This window comes from Epinephelus lanceolatus, chromosome 16 (assembly GCF_041903045.1).
Source record: "Epinephelus lanceolatus isolate andai-2023 chromosome 16, ASM4190304v1, whole genome shotgun sequence".
Lineage (NCBI taxonomy): Eukaryota > Metazoa > Chordata > Actinopteri > Perciformes > Serranidae > Epinephelus > Epinephelus lanceolatus.
Window position 1 is genome coordinate 15,786,537 of NC_135749.1, and position 22,073 is coordinate 15,808,609.

Here is a 22,073-nt window from a genome sequence, read left to right on the forward strand (position 1 = left end):
TCTGCACAAGAGAACACGTCTGTTTCGTCCCCATAGTCTGAAAACTAACCTATCCAGCTTGTAAAAAATGCACATACTGCAATTAATTCAGTCACTATGGGAGGATGAGAGGTGAAAGATAGGATGTGTGTGTATGTGTGTGTCTTTAAAGGCAGATATGTGTTTGTGTGCGTGTGTGTGTGTGTGTGTGTGTGTGTATGGGGGGTAGGCGGGTGCAGAAGCAATTTCGTTCTGCTCTGTTTGGCAGTGCATCAGTGAACATTTTTCTGTTTCTCCATCTCCACCACTCTCCAGCTCCCTCTCTCCAACGCTCACCCGTGTCTGTCCATCCTCTGAATCCCATCACACACACCCTATCTCTCCCTCTCTTCCCCTCTTGTGGCTGTCCCTTTCTCTATCTCTGCCTCTCTCAGTCTGCTGGGTCCTTCTCGTACAAAATCCCACTCTTCTGTCGCTGAGGGTGGGGATTTGAGGTATGGGTAGGGTTTTTTTTGGAAGATGATTGATAGGGAACAGCGGGTTGCTGCATAAAATAGTGGCTTGGATCCTGATTCACTGAGTAATAAGTGAAAATGCTTTTTTCACCAGGAACAAAGCATTTGGTCTTAATTATTTCGTATAATGTATCTGACTTAATCCCATTTAGGAGAGTGGGTAGTCAGCCCTCCGCAAGCCGTTTTGTTTGCTGTTTGTAACAGTGCAGGAGACATAGAAACAGAAAAATGGATTAGTGTCACAGAGCAGTGATTACATAAATGCATTTGGAAGCAATTCTATTGTGGCATTTAGGATGGGAGGAAAGATTGTAAAGGCAAAGGAAGCAAAGGTAGGGTGAAAAGTGATGTGTGTCAGGGTGTTTAGTGGGAAGGGGAGAGGGAAAATGTGGAAAGGGGGGTTCAGGGTGTGTGTGTGTGTGTGTGTGTGTGTGTGTGTTGGAGGTGGTGGTGGCGGTGGTGGTGGGGTCTAAAAGCAGCAGATGCCATTGTCTAGAGCATATATCACAATACAACAGTAAGAGGATTAGCGTGCACACACACGCACGCACACAAACACACTTCTCTCTGCTGGCCAATATGCACCCAAACAGCCCCCTGACACATAAACGCCACCCAGAGAGAAAGAGCGCCTCTTGCACATGATGTTCACACACATTAACTGTCGTGTAAAATGGAGCATATTGACTTCTAGTGACAGCAGACGCTGCTTAAATCCTCCACTCAGCTCCGTTCTTCATCAGCTACAGCAGGCTGGACACTGGCGAGCATCTCGTGTGTGTGTGTGTGTGTGTGTGTGTTGGCACTTTGACACCCAAACGCACTGTGCGCGCACGACGTGCCGTGCCGTTCTGCGCCGCGCCGTGCCGTGCCGTGCATTGCCTCTTATCGCCTTCGCAGCCAAGGGGAAAGGCTTAACGGATCGCATCCACACAGGCAGGCAGCGGCAAACCCGGCTCATTAAAATCTCGTCTGCAGACCCTCCGCCGGTCGCGCGCAGTACTACTCCAGCTCCTCGCGGTGCTCCTGCTGGTGCTTCCGACGGACCCCAAAGCGCAGACGCGCGCGCTAAAGGTGTGGAGGAGAGGGCAGCCGCTCGGTACGATGGAACCGAACCCGAGCCGTTAAACGGTTCAGAGATTAACACACACACACATACACACACACAGCAGCTGTGAGCGAGGCCAAACGTTGGGGAGGTTAACGGCGACATGGCGAAAACCGGCAACATCTGAACTTTGGAGGATCCACTGTGAGGATTATCGTGCAGTCCCACAATCTGACCGGCATAACGAGGAACGGGATCACAGTTTGCATCAGTGTTTCAAAGAGATAGCCAGCGGTATGGCGCGCGGTGACCGTCGTTTGGGCACCTGGCAGGTGCTACTGACCATCTCAATGGTCATCATCCCCCTGGCTGCTCACGGTAAGTCCGCTGCACTACCGGAGTCCCACCCTGTGCGTGTGTGGTGTGTATGTGTGCGTGTGTTTGTGCAAGCAAACGCGCACGTGCGTGAATCAGATTACACCTGCATTGGCATACCATATGGAAAATGACACTTGTCCACGTATGCGGCATGAGGATGCAACTGCCATTTAAGATTTGGGCATTGATGTTAATAGTATCCAATCATCTTTTTATCAGCAGCAGTGATAGTCTTTGGGCCTTTTGATAGTAACACGCCGGGTATTGATAGGCTGGTTTTAAATTCTGGTTTGTGTGGACTCTGATATCTTAAATGCGCCGATGATCCATTGTATTTTGGCAATAATCATGTTAAGTGCATTTCAATTGCATTTATAAGACTCTATCAATCCTTATAGGCTGTGCTGAGAAATCCAACAGTGTGATGTGATATTTTCTGCCAGCATATGTTCTGTCATGCTGAGAACTGCTTTGTTAAAGACACTTGAACCACTTGCTGTGTCCACGGTCCAGCCATTCTCATGTTAATTCAGATTCTGAGGGGGAAAACTGTCTCTCCTGTGAGCAGCCTATTTAAAACAAAGGTGACTGGCTTGTTCCAAATGTTATAAGCTCGAGTGGGGAACATCTGTATAAAGAAGACAGACAGGCCTGGAGGTGATCAGAGAGAGAGACAGAGACGTTTGACAGTTCGGTGCTGCAGCTGGGACTCGCCGCGGCGGTGCGTGGCCCAGACAAAGGCGGGATTAGGTGCACCGTGGCCAGGCTACAGGAGGCCCATTCACGGCGCTGAAAGGATTGAATTCCTCCAGACATGCAGGGGAAGCCCGAGACAACCGGGCCCGCTACACCTCCCACCCCCCTTTGCCTTCTCATTTTACTGTCTGTCCATCCCTTGAGACTCGGAGGCAGGCAGTGTGGGAACCAAAATCTCCAAATCTCTGTGCTCTATCTGTCTGGCATACACGTGCGCGCGCGCGCTAAGAATAGTGGAAATGTGGCAAATCTCAGAAATGTAGAAATGGGCGCTGCTGCCGCTGCCCAGCAACAGGGTGGCTCGTGCACGCAGAGGGTCGCCGGGGTTCACGTGGGCGCGCGCTGCAACTGTACCCCTCCTCCCCGCCACGCCACATCTCGCGCCCTCAATGTGTAACCAGGCGTTAACACAGTGACATATTGACCGGTAAATACACGCCAGGCGTCCTGTCTGTCATCCTTTAAACCCCAGAGACCACGTGGCTGTGGACATATGTGATTCATTAGGAGTAATGTGTAGGTGAATCTTCATTCATATCTTTGAGAGAGGTGTGAGAAGAAGATGAGTTTGTCCCCCATGACCCATAATGTGTGGCCTTCATTTGTGGAAAGCGTCCTTGGGTCCCTTGAAATGGGCTGTAAAAAAAAAAGCTATTATCATTCGAACAACCAAATAAAAAGGAAAACCACAGCACAGTGGAATATAGAGCCTTAATAACAGTGATGCGGTGATAGTTGATGGGGTGGATTTACTATTAGATACATGGGTAGGTTACCAAGGGCGGAGTGGGTATGCTCTCAGCTTTTTGGGTGGTATACTGCAAGTGGTATACCCTGTATACCTGCAAATACCTTCCACTACACCACTGCTTAATATTCCATCAATGTTCCTATGAAGACTCAAATTGATTTTCAAGATTAATCGATTTATGTTTGCCTATAAAATGTCAGAAAAAATGGAAAAAATGCTCATCATCATTTTTGTAAAGCCCAAAGTGAAGGAAAAAAGTAGCATTCTCACAATTGAAAAGTCAGAATCAGTAGAACTTTGGCAATTTTGCCCAAAAATGACTGAAACAGTTAATCCCTTATTAAAATGTTTGCAGATTAATCAGCTTTTAATCATCCTATTGATTACCCAACTAATAATTTGAGCTGTATGCAAAACCAATAAATAAATCCACACATAAACACAAACATGCAGAAACACAGATTGCCCTTGATAGCCATGTAAAGCTATGTGGATCAAACCCAGACTCTTGGGTGCTCTGCTATGTGAGTGTGTGTGTCTGAGTGAGTGCATGCTGTGAGGTCCATCTGCCCTGTAGCCCCAGAAAGCCCATGATATGTCACAACAGATCAGATCATCAGCAACTCCCTGACTCCTTTTTATTCACACGCACGCGCACACAGAACGGGAGGAAGAAGTTGAATATTGGTCGACCAATCATCAGCTGGTTTAACACAACTGAAGTTGGGCTCTGTGGATAAACTGGGATCCACACCCAAGTGCTGATGGTGAATCAGGTGGTTGTAGTATGAGCGGTGTGTGAATGGCGCAGTCACAAAGTGGGACTGGTTTTGTCTCTATCCAACAAAAGCCTGCAGGATACCTGCCCGTGATTCCCACTGTGTCCTGTCCTGCTGGTAAGATGAAAAGGCTGCTGGGAATCTGCACCCTAGCCAATCACAGTGACCTCAGGTGAAACTTGTTACCATGGTGACATGCTCAGCGTGATGCCAGAGGTGAAGTGCTGAGCAGCACTTAAAGGACACAAATCACACCATTTCTAAGAAGGAAATTGCCAAGCAGAGGCTCGTGCATTCAGTTTGCCCTCGTAATCTCTTCATGTTCCCTTTTGCTCGTGTAATCGCTATAAAACTGCCAGCTGCTAACAGGATGCTGCAGCTCGACGGGGAACAAATTGGCAGATTGAACCTTTAAATGAAATTTGAATCAGCTGTAATCAGTTTTAACTGGTGAGGCATGTCTATCTCTTTGACAAACTGTGAAGCATTCGGGTTCATTCCACCTCAGTTTTCCCAGAGATGGAGTTGGCATGTAACGCTCGCTGCCTGGCTGGCTGATTGATTGAAAAACAAGAGAGAGAAAGCGCAAACACTGGATTCTCTGTTTCCACTGCAACTCCCTCGCTCCACTCCTCCTTTCAACATGGCACCTCTTTACATCTCACCATGGCAACTGCAGCGTATGTGTGTGTGTGTGTGTGTGTGTGTGTGTGTGTGTGTGTGAGGTGAATCTCATGGTTCCTCAGCCACCACTAGTCTTCGTGACTCGAGGCACGTTCAGATGGTTTTAGTATTAGCTCTGAATGAAGTGCCAGACACTGAGAGCAGTGATCTCATTGGACACAGTGATTTCAGGGTGGCAGTGGGAGAGGAGCCGTCCAGCCAAGTATTTGGTGGAGTTTGGCCGTTTGCGCAGATGTACCAGGCCAGTGGAAAAGTGTGAAGAAGTGGCTTCTTGAAATTCAGTCAACTGTGGGAACATAATATATCCAAAAATGTGCAACAGCACGATCATCCATCTTTCTTTATTTTCTTTCCTCTGTAGGATTAGGGGAGATATATATGCAGAAATAGAATATTATACAACAAGTAGGTTTTCTTTAGTGTAAATCACCTGGTCAGTTTGTTTTGGAGAGGAAGAGACGTCTAATGATAATTCACACTGAAGGAAGGAAGGAAGGAATCCTAACAGGGAGCTCATGCTTGGCACATGGGAGAAGATTCAACTTGTTGCAATCTGCAATCCTCATTGCTAGATGCCACTAAATCCCACACACTGTTCCTTTAAAGATACAGTTTGTATGTTTTAAATTTGTTATCTTACCAAGAGTTGGATGAGAAGATCTTTTCGTCTGATTGTTAGCAAGAAAGCAAATAAGCAAAATTTTGAATTACTCCTTTAAAATCTATTTATTCTATACACCGCCTTACAGTATTTCCATCAGCTCCCAACTCTTTCCCACTCTCGATTGAAGCCACATGATGTTTATGCTGGGGTAAATATGCAAACCCAAGATTTCATGTTTTTAGGGCTGCGCCATGGTGTTTTTGGAAACTTTGGGATCTCCTTTTGAATTTAAAAGAGTTCTGCTGGTTTGAATTGTCTGGCTGCACAGCCTGAGTTCGTAATGACTGGCCTGTCGGTGGCCTGCTGCATGTTAAAAGGTTTTATAATTCCCATCTGTCTGTACCTCTCTGTCCTCTCCCTTTTAATTTCTCTGTCCGCTGCTCTGCCTCTTTGTGTGTGCATCTTTCTCTGCTGGTTGTCAGGAGTGGGAGAAGTGCCTGACCAGTCAGCCTCTAACCTATTGCTCTAAATCCCAATCTAATCCTCACCCAGTCTCGGTCACCAGAGCACATTAGTCAGTCACTCAATGTGCCTAATCCTACATCGTTACAGTCTGATTACACGGCAGTCTTCAGATCTTGTTCTGATTTCTTTGACAATTAATCACTTAGCTCTCAAGCGTGAACCACAACGGGCTTTCAGCTGAGTAGCACTTTTCTACAAATGCCCTCTCCGGTGAGAACACATTTGGTGCATATTGTATATTTTTATTGTATTGTGTTTGTCAAATTCAGCTGAATATGCGGTGAAGGATATTGTGACATAACAATATTCTCTTAGAAAGCTAGTCTGCACAGCCTCAAGGCATCTCTACCGTATACTGTAGGGATCCATTTAAGTTATTTATGCTTCATCCTTGGGCCACAATCTTTATCAAACAAAACACAGTCAGTACTTTGGGATTAGCACCAAAAAAGGAACTTATGTGTGTGTGTGTGTGTGTGTGTATATAAGCCTTTGTTTCTCATTTTGTCATCTACATCTGGATAAGATCACAGAAAATAACCGACTATAAGGTTATTTTAAAGGGGGAATCAATCGACTTTACACATCTAAGTCAGTTTACCTGTCCTGGAATACTAATAATACTAAATGATACTAATCCTAATTGAATTGGCACTACTGTAATACTCAGCCTCTGTGATGACATCAGTGGCTCTGGAAGAATTTCACAAACCCTGGTGATGTCATCGGGGTTATTTCCGCTAGCTTTACTACCATTTCTTTTACTGTAATACGCTGGTTTGGGAAATAAGCTTTCTTATCATAAGTTAAACGAGATGATTAATACTTCTGTCATATCTCAAACAGCAGCCAGTCAGCCAAGCTTAGAAGAAATAGGAAGCAGTAAACCTGGCTCTGTCCAAAGGTAACAAAAAACCACCTACCAGCAACCCCTTGAGTTGTAAGTGAAATCTTATATTTAAATTAAAGCCTTATCAACGTTACAGAGCTGCCTTGGTCGTCACTACTGCATTGCATTACGGGATATTCTTGCTTGTGCAGTGTCCAGTGTTTGTATAATATAATATGGCATCAAAACTATTGGTTTCATACTAAGGTTGTGGACCTGCTAATAAAATCTCACATACTGGTTATGTACTAAATAGCATGTTAGGCCCCTATCACACAGGGTGCATTTAAGCAGCCTGGCACAGCTTTTTGTAATAATTTTCAATGAACTCACTGCTTTGGTGTTGCTGAGCACCTTGCATTTTTCCTTGCATTTTTTGTGCCTTGCAATTTTGCAGGAACATCCTGTGAATGCCATGAGTTAAAATAACTTTAGCCCAGAGCTGAAAAAGCGCCTGACATCATTAGCGGTTTTTCCCATTGTCCAGGCAGATGTTTTGAAAGTTGGACCTTCTGTGGTGGAAATTACAGCAAGTAGTTGTGTACATGGTTTGAAGCTAATGTTAGCTCACTTTCATCGTCGCTGTAGGCAAGCTTCAAGACATATATGAACAAATTGTTGTCTCAACATTTTACCAACTGTAATTAGGTCCAACAATTGGCAGCAGATTGTCAAACTGTCCCAGACTCATCTTAAAATAAGCCGTAAACTGACCATCATCCATCTGCTATCCTTTGTAAAGCACGGTAACTTCCTTCAGGCGCCACTGTTTGCTTAGCAACCTCATGTTGACAAGAAGACTACATGAAGTTACTGGTCCTGGCCAAGAAATAATCAGACACAGACACCTCCACCACCCTCATACCCCCTGCAATTGCATGTCAATTTGAATCAATTTTTGCACCAATGAGATGAGCTTCAGAGATGCTGGTATTCATTTTGGACAAAGTCAGATCAGCTGTTTCCCAGTGTTTCCCATTGTAATGCTAGAATAAGCTAACAGGCGGATTTATACTGAACGGACAGATATGAGAGTGAAATCATTTCCCAAAATGTTGAACTATATCTGTAAAGACATGGGTGTTAACCAGGCAGATAGGGTCTGATGAAAAGACACAGTTGAGTTGAATTATGGGAAGCATAGCATCAAGTGTTTTGACAGTTCTTTGTTTAATTTAACTCTTGTGAGTCTCTCAACTTTATGGAACTGAAACTCTGGATTACCTCTTTAATGCCTTTCTGTGTCCAACCAACAGGGAGGCATTCACTGGCCAGGCACCATCATCACCACAACCAATCATCTGTCAACAAGGAGGCCTTGAACAGCAGGATGGTGCTCAGTGATGACTCTGCAGAGAGGGACCACCTGATTGGGCTCGGGGCTAAACTCCCACTCAGCTCCACCAAACGTCACCATTCTCGTAAACACGCCCACCTAGATGTTGTAGATGAGGACCCACCTGCTGGGGAGGAGCTCACTGCCGGAGGGGCAGGTCCAGACCAGCCTGGAAATCCCATGTCCGATGATGTCATCACCGTGGAGTTCCACAGCCCTGCACCGGATATTGTGCCCTCTGATGTCGCTGTTGGATGGGCCAAAGCCCCACAACCCCAGAAGCAAAAAGCGGGGGACCCTACTGCATGGACGCTTTCTGACTTTTACGACTACCTGTCCCCTGATGACGACCTCTCGGCATTAGATTCGACCCCAGAACCTGAGCCCACCCCCTCACCTCCACCTGACATGGAGGACGAGAATCCGCTCCTGGCTGGCTCTCCTGCTGTCCCCGAAAACACGAGGCCTAAAATGGAAAGCGGGCCCTCCTTGCCAGCTCCTCCTATGCCAGGGTCGGACAAGGGTAAAGAGTTAGGCTTAGGTGGTGCCATGGGGACCGACGGCTGCAGGCTGGGCTTTGTGCGCTCTGGTCCTGGGACGTGTGTGTCTGAGTGTGACATTGAACCCAATTTCTGCTTCAATGGAGGAGTGTGTACCGTGGTAGCAGGAATGGGAGCCTTCTGCAGGTGAGAAATACACAAAAACCTGTTAATTACACGAGCTGGTTTGTTGTCTTGAGTTAATTGAAAAGAGGATTGCACAGTTGCCTCAATTTTTCACCATGTTTACTAATGATTGAGTTTTTTTGTAGCATTTAAAAGCTGACTTTATAGAAGAAAACTCTACAGTGTGTGAGCGGCAGCAGGGCTGTATGGAGGGGTTGTTGGGCGCTAAAACCATTCCCCTTTTTAATTATCTTGGGATGATTTCCAATATGTTCCCTCTCCAACACAAAAGAAAAGATTTAGGACACTTCAGACAAGCGTACAGACACTGAATAGATAGAAGGTTGGCTTAATATGTCATGAGGGTTCATCAAGATCACAGCAGGGTCGCCAGAGGATTAGCTCAGTTTTGGAGAGTGTGTTTGTGCACGTATAGGCTGGTGACAGCTGATGCAGACACACACAGTATGCACACACAGAAAGTATAAGGATGACACAGTAAGGTCAGGGAAGGATACACTGAGAAATAAACACACGCACTCCTCGCGCACATACACACACATTCACAGACGCACACGCTCGCGCACATACACCACCACGCCTTGAAAGCACCATCTGTCCCAACCAGCAGACTCAGTGTAAGCTCAGAGGTAAACTGTTGCTCCTCTAGTCGTACCTGCTGAGTAACAGCGCACACACGTGTACACACACTCACTCACGCGGGCACACTTGAAACACTTGCATGCAATTGCACAGAGAAAGGCCGGAATATGGAAACGATAGACACACGCTGACACATGCACGCACGTATCCTGATCCTTTGATCTCATTATGGGCTAGGCTGCAGGCCGAATCCCTGCTTTGCCGGACAGACCTCGGGACACCATGTCATCAACTCTGAGTACCATTTTACACTCTTTACTCTGGCTTACATGCCGTGGCTATAAATATTGTAAACATGCTAGTGCAGAGGGTACACACTCATATTTAACCTCTTGACTTTTCATACAGCAGGTCAGGAGAGAGGAATGTTACTTTGCGCTGTTTTTCTGACCCACAAAGTGTTACACTGATCAAAAAGGCCAAATAGTTCTACCTTTTGTGTTGCTTTGCATCCAGGTGCAACGTGCAGGACTACATCTGGAACAAAGGCACGCGCTGCGATTGGGCGGTCACAGAGTTCCAGGTGATGTGCGTGGTGGTGGGCGTGGCCTCCCTGGTGCTCATCCTCCTCTTCATGATTATCGTATTCTTTGCCAAGAGGCTGCACCACCTCAAGAATGAAAACAAGCGCCTTCGCAAACGCAGGTGTGTGTGACAGAGAGGTACGAATGTCAAAAAAAATGTGCTGTGAGTTACACTATGTGATGGGTGCTGAGAGAGGCAGCTGTGACTGTGCATGTGTCAGTCAGTGTTGCTCCTGGAAGACTTTACAACCTAACAACTGAGAAAGAATGTTGAAATCAAATGATGAAGAGAGTGTAGGTGCAGCAGAGAAGGAGGGAGGTGAGAATGCAGTTAAATGGAGATAAAGTCAAGTGTCGACAAGCAGGGTACAGTGAGTAAAATCCATCTAATCAATTAGATTTTACAGTCACCAGCCGCAATGTAGACTTTAGAGCGGATCAAATTCTCTTTGGTATGCACTGAATTATTTATATTCTTAGACTGTGATGATATATTTTTGTGTATGGTGTGTATGTGTGTAAATTTTAACCCCAGTTTCACACTGTGCAGAGCAATGTAAATATGGACCTGGAGAGATACATATGCACACAATTTTAAAAAACAAACCTTCCACATTAACTGCAAATATTTATGACACAAATCGTTCTCTTTGCCCTCCCGTAGTAAGTACCGCCCACAGAGCAGCGAGCCACAGACGGACGGCCTCTCCGTTTCCACAACAGCCGACGGCTCGCAGCCAAATGTAAGGAAACTGTGCGACACCCCTCCGCCCGCTCCCCAAGCTCACACTCACAACCTGGCATACTATGACAACATTATCTGTCAGGTACGCCCCAACTCTCCTCATGTTTATGCTCCCTTTTCTCTCCTTCCATTCATCTTCTTTGTATTCATCATTTCCATCTAACTCTTCAGTCCAATCATCTGCATCTGCATCTTATTGTCTCCTTGTTTGTCTGTCTTCTGTTGTAACCATCTGTTCTCCTCTTTGTTCACAATGTCCTCTCCTATGTTTTCTCTGCCAGCTTCGTGATTTGATTTTTGTATCTGTCTGGGATTCTCTGTTCTTCTGTCTCCGCGCATGGCCACCTAACTGCTCCCATTCACAGTACTAACAACAGACTACTAACTTAAAGGGGACCTATTGTGCTTGTTGTCAGGTTCATACTTGCGAGTTTCTACCAGAACATGTTAACACGTTTTAATGTTCACTTTAATGGCCACTTTACCTCCCAAAAAAGCCCAATCAGCTCTGACTGGTCAGCGTTTTGTGGGTCTCCCACGTCTCGGTGTCTCTGCACCATCATTGTAGCCAAGATTAGGACTGCAATTTTTCTACCATGAAAAATTGCCAATACAACCAGACATGTCCCAGCAGGAATATGGTCCAAAAAAAAGGGAGAAATTAACCAAGATTATCTGTTTCCCTGAAGTTAGAATGAAGCTACATGTAGCTACATGTAGCAGTATACATGATTTTAAACACCAAGCAGCAACTTGAAAAATGAAGCCAATGAGGAAGTGCCAAAAGCTGCAGTTCCTTGAGTGGCTACTTGAGGCTGGCTCCAGAAACAGGTCAATCCCCATAGACCACTAATTTAAAATGGCAAAACTTAACAGCAGAAATAAACATGTTCACGGCCTGCTACCAAGTACCAAGTTACTAAAATGTTCAGGCAGAGGGTACTTGCTGTAGCTCTGGTTGAGGGTGAGAGGCTGTCAGCAAATAGGTTGCCGGGCACAGGGAAACGGAGATCTGTGTGGGTACATGAGACCCTAAAAAAGAGGGTGGATCATGGGGAGTACCACCACTTGGTCCAGGAGCTTCACCTCGATGATAGCCGTTTCCAGGGGGCAGTTTAACAACCTTCTGTCTATCATCGTGCCGTATAGTTTTGGGTATCCAGCAACCGCTACCACCAGTTTTTCCTCCGTTTTAGACCAATTGTAAACTTGTTGTCGTGACCACCACAGATGGCCCGCCTCTCAAATCATCTGACTGGACAATGGGAAAAAGGCTGAAATGACGTTGGGTGCATTTATAGCCTGAGTGTCAGACTGAAGCTCCCAGAACCTTCAGTCTGGCATCGCCTCCATTGAAGGCGATTTACAAGGGGGAGGGAATTTGATTTTTCCCTAACCAATCAGTAGAGATCAAAGACTCACCCAGAATCTGACGTCATTAGTATCCATGCCTCGGGGTACCGAAAACAAGCGAGCATTGCCCGTTTAAAATGTCTCCATCGTCGTGCACGCCCAGCTGTCGTTAAATCCAGTTTAGCAGCTTCTTTAATTTGGTCCTCCATTAACGCGAGTAGTGGCGAAATACCTCGATAGCATCGTTAATGTGGTCTGTAGGATCTGTAGCAGTCGCCATTGTTGCTATCCTCACCAGTTACCCACCGGCGTAACTGGCACTGATTGGCTAATCGCTAGACCCGCCCCCACCCCCGGCGTTCATTGGTCCATCCATCGTTTGGACGAGATAAATCGCAAATTCATTGCAGTATGCCAGACCAGAGATGCAAGCCTACTCAGTTGAGTGGGCAGGGTCTATGGTCTGGAACCAGGCTAGTGCATTTATGCTCTGAGTTGAAGTTTTTTCAGCTTGAGGAGTTCAGAGCGCTCTGGCAAAAACACCAGGCACTTAGAGCGCAGAAACACAAGGTGCACCGCAACGCAAAAACTACGAGCAAAAAGCTTAATTCTCATTATACAAAAGGCACCTCCAGCTGCTAAAATGCTTTCTGTGTGATCAGGGCCTTAGTCCCTCTAGCTACTTTCCCTGTTAATGACAACTCTATGGGAAGCTGAATTAATCTATAATTTAAATGTTATTAGGGCTTAAAGTTACACAAAATTAAGGGCGATGTTGCTTAGACAGGCTCTCCTTTGATAGTGCCCTTGGGCTGTCAGTCAGATCCACCCTCTCGTCTAAATATGTTCACTTCTGGCTCTATAAAAACAACTCAAGACTTCAGAACGGGAGTCCGCAAACAAATGGGTGATGTCACCATAGCTACAGCCATTATTTTTCCATTCTATGGAGCTTACGTCAGCTTGTCTCGAAAGTAGAGAGTAAAGAGTATTCAGAGCAGCCTGACACCTGAGGCACAGAGATTACTTTTACATATGCTCATTATTGGAAACTTTGGCCATGTTTAATATTATCATCCAACACTGTAACATAATATATGACAGAGAACAAGGACAGGCATAATAGGTCCCCTTTGAGCTCGTAGAGTTATGCACACATCTAACTCACCTTAGTGCCCTGTTAAAGCAAGTAACCTCTCACTGGGCTACAATTTGAAATGTACAGTATGTGTGTGTTTAATGCTTTTTACACTCACCAATCCCCTCAGAGGCAATCAACAAGCAGCTATACCTGGGAATATAAACCCAGAAACCCTTATAATCACTTCCAGGTAAGCAGAGCGGAAACGTCCACATTGTCCTACAGCAATTTCCCTCCCTGGCTTTGCTTTGAAACCTACCCACTGTGCAACCGCTAGACGCCAGAGTTCGCCTCTCTCTTCAACGCAAACCTCACAAACTCTTGTTATCAGCTGCATTCCACGTACACTGTAGGCTGAAATAATTAATCACCTCCCTGCAAGGATTCCTACAACTAGTTGTTCAGAGGTGTTATGTATTGACAGCTGTGTGATTAAATAGCAAGTTCCCTCATTTGCTGCCTTTCTTGCCTACGCAGCTTCCGGAGAAGTTCTGTGAGGAAGCTGAGCCTCCATTTTGTTTTAACTGCTGGCTTTGCTCTTGTGCTTACAAAGCTCAGACAGCCATTTTAGGGTCCCTGTGCAGGTTTTCCCGTCTCTACCCAGTCCTCTTCCAAAGGTCATGCATGTAGTGCTGCTATGAAGTGAGCTGCATTCTGTAGCAGCATGTGTGTCTGTGGATATGACTCCGCACGCATGGATGTGTTAATTTCTATCCATGTTTCTGTGTGTTTGTGGGGTTTTGTGTTTGCAGGCAGATTAGTGTGTGTGCCCCTGTTAGGTATTCATCAATCATACTCGCCCACTGGGTTACTAAGCCAACACAGTTTATACTCTAGGGTTACTGATGCATGGTTAAACTCTTAATCTAAATAAACAATGAGGAATCTCGTCGATAAACAGAGCTTAACCATAATAGCACATCAAGTCTATGAGATCAACAGAACAAAGACATTTTGCTCTGTGACTTTACGCTTTTGAGCTTGTTGTCCCTGGTGTGAAAGGGTGATTAGCGTGTTTTGTCCAGCAGTAGCCAGTATGACCAATCGATGGTGCCCTACTTACTGCCTGCTGTGCGTATGACCTTCAGATGTCTGTGACATGCCAATCAATCGATAGCTGGGTCATTTGCAAACTGACACATTGAGACGTGCACAATAGTTTTGTTGTCAAACACAGCTCTCTGACTGATAGTTTCACAGGTGTAGATTGGGACATTAAAGTAGCAGACAACTTGTATTTTAACAAAATCTAAGACATTTTCACCATAAATTGATGCAGAAAGTCACAAATTGTTGCATAGAAATTCACCAGAATTCAGGAAATGAAGTGTTTGATGCTTAAAATTCTCTGGCAGAAGACCCTTATCCACCCATTTCATATGAAACAAAACCTACACCCTTTGATAATTGCATGAATTTACTGCATTTAACACTCTGCAAACAAAAGCACACACTGATGGATCACAAAATCGTATATTAATTTCCAGTCCATTAGCCACACCTGGCTGGGCTAAATGAAGTGAACACATTGTGACTCGCCACAACACTCAGAGCTCTGCTGGCATTTCTATGCGATGGTTATAGATGAGTATCTGTGATTTCCGGATGCTCTAAATGTCAGGTCTAGAGGCTAAAAAGCCCCTGCAGACACGTGGTCTGCAATGCAGTTTTTTAAATGTCAAAGGTCCGATTGGGATTCTCTTTTAAACACTGAGGCATGATTGGTTGATTAGATAAAAGTCTATGCCTGCAGGTGCAGTATCAGTCCATAGGGTGACCTATATAAACTCAGGAATGATCATCTCTGACATGAGGAAGTGCTCCCTGGGATTTTTTTTTACTGAATTGTATGTTTTTAATTGAGATATTTAGTTAATTCAAACAGTTTTAGCCAGTCAAAAGTGCTGAGAAATGTCCCATGTGTGTTCTCCAATACACATGAGGTAGCCATGAAGCTTCGTCTTTTCGTCTTTTAACCAGGAGCTTACCTGTGAGGGTGATATTCAGACAGTAATGTCAAATAATTACACTGTGTTTCTGTCTTCAGTCTGACATTGCACTCTAACCAATTTTCATGGGGGAGGGGGATTTAATATTCCCTGACCAATCACCAGAGACGCATGTATCCATCTGAATCCGACGTCATTTTAAGTCTATGGTGATGTGTAGCCATGCCAACATACTTGATTTGCCGGGGTTTTAAGAGTGGAGCAGAGCGAAGTAAAAACAACAACGATGTCAGGCGACATTGAGAAGACATGCCGATTTAGAACAGCCTAGACAACAGCGTCTATCTTGTCTACGGCAGTCGCCATTGTTGTTATTACTCCTCACTGATTCTGGGACACAGCTTCAAAATGCTTAACAGCAGCTTGATAATAATGTTTGTCCCGCCCCTGGTGCAGTTTTCATGACCTAAATCTCTGTTTGTGTGTGGATGAGAGGCCAAAACATACAGGAAAATATCTATTTACAAAATGATCTATATGTGTAGACAGGGCCTCAGGTTGCAAAACATTGACTTACCTGTGACCCCTGTGTGTCTATATAAACGTGTGTTTATATGTATCAGTGCGAGGCATGTGTAAAGAGTAACAAACTCTCTCCACAGGATGATCCCCAGAAGCAGGAGGACCCTGCAAAGTCCCCACAAGCCAAGGAAGAGGGGTCAATGAACATCCTCAACTCTCATTCCCCCAAACACGAGAACAACCGTCCAACCTCTGTCGTCCACGACCAGGGCCACACCCCTAACAACACAGAGGAGAACGCCGAGGTAAACACGCTCCAGAACAACCTGGTATAATATCACCATCTGTCAAAGTGTGCTGCTGGAGAATCAGACCAAAATATTTAACGCGCACACTACACTACAGTAAATTGTTATAGAGTGGTGCAAAGTACATACTGTGTATTGTAAACAGTCCAATCGGGCCTAATGTCAAAAGTAAGCACAACATGAATTTACGAATACAACTTGAGAAGCACAATAGTCCTGTTTACAAGGCTGCCATGCCAATGCTGATCACATAGTGGTGCCGCGCCTCCTTTCTTTTCTCTATCGCCTCTTACGCTGGACTAAAATCACTGGCTTGGACCAACTAATGACTGACTTTCCTCTCTACTGATGCCCTGCCTTGGTCTTCGGCCAATGAACTCTCTCTCCCTCATTGTCTCCTCTCCCGTTTCCCCCAAACCCTCCCCTCGCCTCTGCCTGCCCCGCCTTACTGTCTCTCTCTGCCCGCATGCATTGGTGTTATCGAAGAAAAGTGTCTGAAAAACGTAATATTTGCAAAAGAAGTAAGTGGAAATCAAGTGAATCTGTATTTGCGAAATATTCATGTTTGACATTGCTAATAAGTGGATATGTCTAGATTACATGAGGTCAAAGTAACTGCTTGGAGTTGATATTTGAATCTATATACATATATAACACACGCTGTGTCTTGGTTTTCAATGTGATTTATAATACTTTAATGTACTTGAGGTTCTTTTGTACTTTTTTGGGTATACATGGAGGATTATAGTTCACAGTTGTTGGAATAAATCTTTTTAATTTTATCCAGCTTGTCCCTGTGTGTTGCTATTAGCTCTACTTTCCCTCTCTCTTCTTTCTCGCTCTCTCTGCATGTCTGCTCATGATGAAGCTAACTACTGCCCAACCGCTCCCCTGCTAATAATGAGTGAATGCACGGCTGACCCTGCTTTTGTGCTACAGTAGGCTGCTCACAGATTACGCCACACAAACAATGGCTGCCGTGAGCCCGTTCAGCACCAAGGACAGCTCTCCAGAGTTAATGGAAGCTACCACAGGTGCTTGAAATATAACTTCCTCCCTCTCAGAAGATTAAAACTACAGGCTGGTATGTAACTTAAAGTGACAGTTCACCCCCAAATCAATGATACATGTGTTACCTCTCACCTATAGTGCTATTTACTAATCCAGATTGTTTTGGTGTGAGGTGCCAAGTATTACAGATATCAGCTGTAGAGATGTCTGCCTTCTCACTCGGTTTGTGGTGCTCCAGACGCCAAAAAATGCATTTAAAAAACTCCACAGTGATGTCATGAGCACAAGCCTCTTGTTTATGAGTAGATGCACACTTCCTCCTACATGGTGATACGGTTGGTGGGTGTAGTTCAGTAGAAAAAAAATACGTCCTGCATGAAACTGCTCACAACAAGGTCGTGGATTATGTTGAGTAACTGGGTCATGATTTCTGGAGAGAGACGCTGCTGTTAAGCTTTTCAAATGTCGAGCCGTGTGCCATTGAGTTTCATTATATTTGAGAGCAGGCAGACATCTCTACAGTTGATATCTCCAACACTCTGCAACTCACACCAAAACAGTCTAGATTGCTAAATAGTCCTACCAGTAAGACAAAAGATTGGCGTTTTAGATTTGAGGGTGAACTGTCCCTTTAAAGCCCCAGTCTTGCTGCTGTGAAAAACAGTGAGGGAAAACTGTATTTTAATTTAGTGTTGACCAATAAATACAGCTACCAGGAGAGTGAATGTTGGGCTTACACTCATCAAATGGCCACAAACACAACTCTGAATAAATGCTAATGTTGCTCCATATCTGCTGGATGTGTAAATGGGCGCCTGCTTTTGTATTACGTTAAAGGTGATAACATGTCAGTGTTGTGTTCACAGCTTGTTTCCACTGCCCCCAAGTGGCTGACAAATCAGTTGTTGCAGATTTAAGATGATGTGTCTGTGCCCGGGGAGTTTTTGTCTCATAATTCATCCATATCTGTCCTTATTTTTGCCTCTGTGACTTTTCCTACATTGTTGCATCCCTCTCCACTCACCATATTCCCACATCAGGATGGAGTCACTATTGGCCTGGAGGTGCTCCTCCCCAAAGAAGCCAAGCGCCACCCAGAGACCAGCTCGCCCCTTCAGTATGACGTCTTCCTCTACAAGGTTGCCAACAATGGAGACTCCGCCTCTCCCAGCCAAGCCCCTCCCACTCACAGCGCCAACTCTTACACCTCCTCTCACCCCTTGCCTAAATCACCCAAGACACCCAGGACGCCCAAGACACCCAAGTCACCTAAGGTGCCTAAGTCACCCAAATCACCCAGACACACAAAGGAACACCCACCCAGTAACCGTGAACCCTTGTCTGTGAGACACTCCTCACCTGGCCGTCACCCTTCACCCGGTCGTCACCCCTCACCCAGTCGCCACCCATCACCCAGTCGTCACTCTGCACCTGGTTGCTATTCTTCCCCCACCTGCCATCCGTCATCTCATCACTCTCCCTCCCGGTACAAATGCATGCCCACCTCCTCCACCACCCCGCCTCAATTACGCAGGCCCAGAGGTCGGTCACAAGCTCCTGGCTCAGAGCACTCAGGGAGTGGGAGAGAGTACCACAGTGGACACATGCGTCCATCCCCCTCCTCCCCTCACCTCACCCAGCCTCCTCCATCACCATCCAAGGCGAAGTACAGCCCGGTCAGCACCCGATCCCTGCCACCACTCTCATGACCTGGCCTCCGCCCAACCTGACATCCAAACATTCACACGCACAAACATCTGTCATAATCTAATCTCTCCAGCGATATGTCCATCATGGCTCTAACTTTTTTTATTAGTGACTCATAGATTATCATCTGTCTTTGCACCCTGCCTCCACATTTATACCCAGAGGAGGAGCACATCACCTGGTCATGGTCCACGGAGCCAGAAAACTAGAACTGGGACAACTCTGCACACTCTCTCAAACTCAGATGTGGATGCACCACACAAACAACACTGCATAGTTATGCTGCAGCCAAACTTTCACACCTTTATGTAAATAACAACCTCTCAAAGCTCAGGTTACTGCTCACACAAGCACAAAATGAACCACTACATGTGAATATGCTCTTTTAGCATGGTGCCAACATCAGCGACAGCTGAGGATATTGTTCATTAAGGTGTCATAGAGGTTTACTACATTAGCCTTCGTGTTATCAAGTGTTTATATAAATCTTTTGCTATTTGGTGTGTACGATTATTTCATGTTTTCACAGGCTTTTTGGTATGTTTTTCATGTTTCTAATCCTCAATAAATAGACGATACAACAAAGCGTGTAGTATTGTGTTCTAAAGATGGACAGAGCTATGAGGAACAGAGCACACAAAAAAGGAGAGGAAACAGCAAGGCTCAGAGAAGAGACAGAGGATTTTCCTTTAGTGTTGCCAAGCTACAAGTTTAAAAAAAAAAAGAATAAAAAAAGAGGGACTCTGCTGCCCCCTTGTGTACACAACAGACACCAGCGCTCCAGGAACATTAATCTGTGAAATTATCAATAAAAGCAGTAAATAACAAGGGTAAAATCACATTTTAGCCCCCTCGCTAATTCTGTGACCTCTCCTAATGGTCTGTTTTGGTCTGTCTACAGTGTGAAATACAGAGTGTCAATTCTGTGCGTGTGTCTGTGCATAAGACTCACATTTAAAGGTGCAGTCAGGGCTTCTAATTCAAGACACTTTTTGTCAAACCCAACACATACCTCCACAGACTTGGCTCTGTATATGAGAAACAAACAAAGTAGCTTGGATGAGCCAAACAATGCTTTTGCATCCATTCAGCAACAGGTGGCATTTGTGCTCATGCAGGACAGGAGGCTTTCGAAGGAGTACTGACAGGTGAGGTGTTTTTGTTTTGGTAATGAGTTCATGTATTAACAATCTTTCCCCAGAATCAATGACTCCCCACCAGTTTTGAATCACCTGACAATCAGAATGTGCTTTCTTTACCTTAGAATGAGACGTTTTTACCTTCACACAGAGCGGGTCCTCTTCCACAAAGGCTGCCATTTTGTTTTACAGTAGCCCTGAACAGACAAATCAAACACCGGCTCTAGATAAGGCCACTTGTGTATTCTGTAAATGTAAATGGCACTAGAGGGCAGAGTCAAAACTTTCACACAACAACAAAGATGACATTTGAGGAGCTTGATGTAGCTTTTAAGAAAGGCAGCACTATAGACAGCAGTGGTCTGTGAGGCCATTATTATACATCCCAGAATGCTTTTCACTATTTTACCAATTCACCTGGTTCCATCATTATTTGAATTTCTTCTTTGTCTCCTATGGTCGTATCTCACTTGAACTACACTACATTTCCTCTACAGTCTCCAGTGGTACTGCTCCGTTTCATCCCTATCCTATCCATAAACTTTTAGAAAACTTGCACGAATAGGATGAAATGAATGCAGAGTACTGACAGCAGGATCCGTCCATCTCCATCTCCGTCTCCATATCTAATGTTAAGGACACATGAGCCCTTAGAGAGACACTACTCGACGTCACTAGCCATGTCTGTTGAAAGCAAGATTACATAACAGTCACTAGACAGCATACAAGACATTAGCCAGACAATGTTAAATGCTATAACACATTCAAATAGTAACACAAATAGAGAGAAGTTATAAAGTCAAACACTAATGCTAATGCTAGCCACCACAAGCTACTGCAGAACAATTAAAACTAAAGCACTGTTAGGAGTTGAGTTACCCATAGCACTGAAGAGTGAAAACCACACTAGCATCGAAACTGAGCAAAATGAAATTAGCAGGTAAGTTTTTAAGTTGCTTAAATTACCTCAGCTGACTATATTATTATTATTAGGGTGGTGCTGGTGCAGTGGTTAGCACTGTTTCCTCACAGCAAGAGGGTTCCTAGTTCAAACCCCAGGGTGGGGGAGCCCTTCTGTGCGGAGTTTGCATGTTCTCCCCGTGTCAACGTGGGTTTTCTCCAGGTACTCTGGCTTCCTCCCACAGTCCAAAGACATGCAGGTTAATTGGTGACTCTAAATTGTCTGTAGGTGTGAATGTGAGTGTGAATGGTTGTCTGTCTCTATGTGTCAGCCCTGTGATAGTCTGGTGACCTGTCCAGGGTGTACCCTGCCTCTCACCCAATGTCAGCTGGGGTAGGCTCCAGCCCTCCTGCGATCCTCAAGAGGATAAGCGGTTACGAAAATGGATGGATGGGTGGATGGATGAATAAAATATTCTTTGAGCCTTTGAAGATCATCAGGAGGCCTTTGTATTGTCAAATGATGCGCTGGGGCAATATCATTAAAAAACCAAACACATTTTTTACCTTTTATGTTATGCTTTTGTCTCAAGGGCGTTCATGTGAATCTCAGAGCAGACATGGATGCTGTAGCAGAAAAAAAACATGCAGGTAAAGGGCTCAAAACATGCCAGATAAAACACTCACCTACTGATACTAAGCAAGACTGAATCTATTCAGTCAGTATCCATGCAGTTCAAACATAGAATAGTGAGAGCATGTTATTCCCTTTGAATCCCTTTCTCCTGCACTCATGTTGTTATTGTATTGTTTATAATGTGAGGGGCAGTGCTTCTATCCTCTTTCAGGACGTGAACGTGCTCACCTCTCGCAGCACGCACTTCTGTTTCCTTAGGCAACTCAAATTAAACATCTAGCACATTTCCCACAATGTGACCTCCTCCACGGTGGTTTAACAGCTGTAGGCTGCAGCGGCTCAGTTCTTTTGTTCTCCGACTATTTCCTGGATGAAAAGCACCTTCTCATTCCAGATGGAATGGGTGAAGGTGAAGTTCTCCTTCCTGCTGTACTCATTCATCAGAAAATAGGCTGTGTTGACATGAAAAGAGTAATTGACAGGTTTTAAAGTAGAGTGTCTGTATCCCTCAGTGACACTCAGGGCCTCTGAAGAGCTCTCCTGTCCTGCTCCACCCGTGAGGTGC

The 22,073-nt window shown here is 45.1% G+C and overlaps 1 protein-coding gene across 2 annotated transcripts; it reads left to right on the forward strand.

Annotated features, from left to right (window-relative positions):
* The first annotated feature begins 1,219 nt into the window (after positions 1-1,219).
* LOC117263882 (uncharacterized) lies at positions 1,220-18,979 on the forward strand. 2 transcript variants are annotated; one of them, XM_033637588.2, is made up of 6 exons: positions 1,220-1,920; positions 8,165-8,930; positions 10,029-10,217; positions 10,761-10,923; positions 15,947-16,111; positions 18,166-18,979. In XM_033637588.2, the coding sequence occupies exons 1-6, from the start codon at positions 1,839-1,841 to the stop codon at positions 18,832-18,834; spliced, it is 2,034 nt and encodes a 677-aa protein (XP_033493479.1). In that variant the 5' UTR covers positions 1,220-1,838; the 3' UTR covers positions 18,835-18,979. The 2 variants fall into 2 exon arrangements, with proteins under 2 accessions (XP_033493479.1, XP_033493480.1); XM_033637589.2 differs by having other exon boundaries at positions 10,761-10,839.
* The last annotated feature ends 3,094 nt before the right edge of the window (positions 18,980-22,073 follow it).

Excerpts from the sequence above, each read along its gene's own strand:
- LOC117263882 (XM_033637588.2), top strand. The coding sequence starts at position 1,839 with ATGGCGCGCGGTGACCGTCGTTTGGGCACCTGGCAGGTGCTACTGACC. Across the intron at positions 10,924-15,946 it reads ATGACAACATTATCTGTCAG|GATGATCCCCAGAAGCAGGA; the intron begins GTACGCCCCAAC and ends CTCTCTCCACAG. Across the intron at positions 16,112-18,165 it reads ACACAGAGGAGAACGCCGAG|GATGGAGTCACTATTGGCCT; the intron begins GTAAACACGCTC and ends TTCCCACATCAG.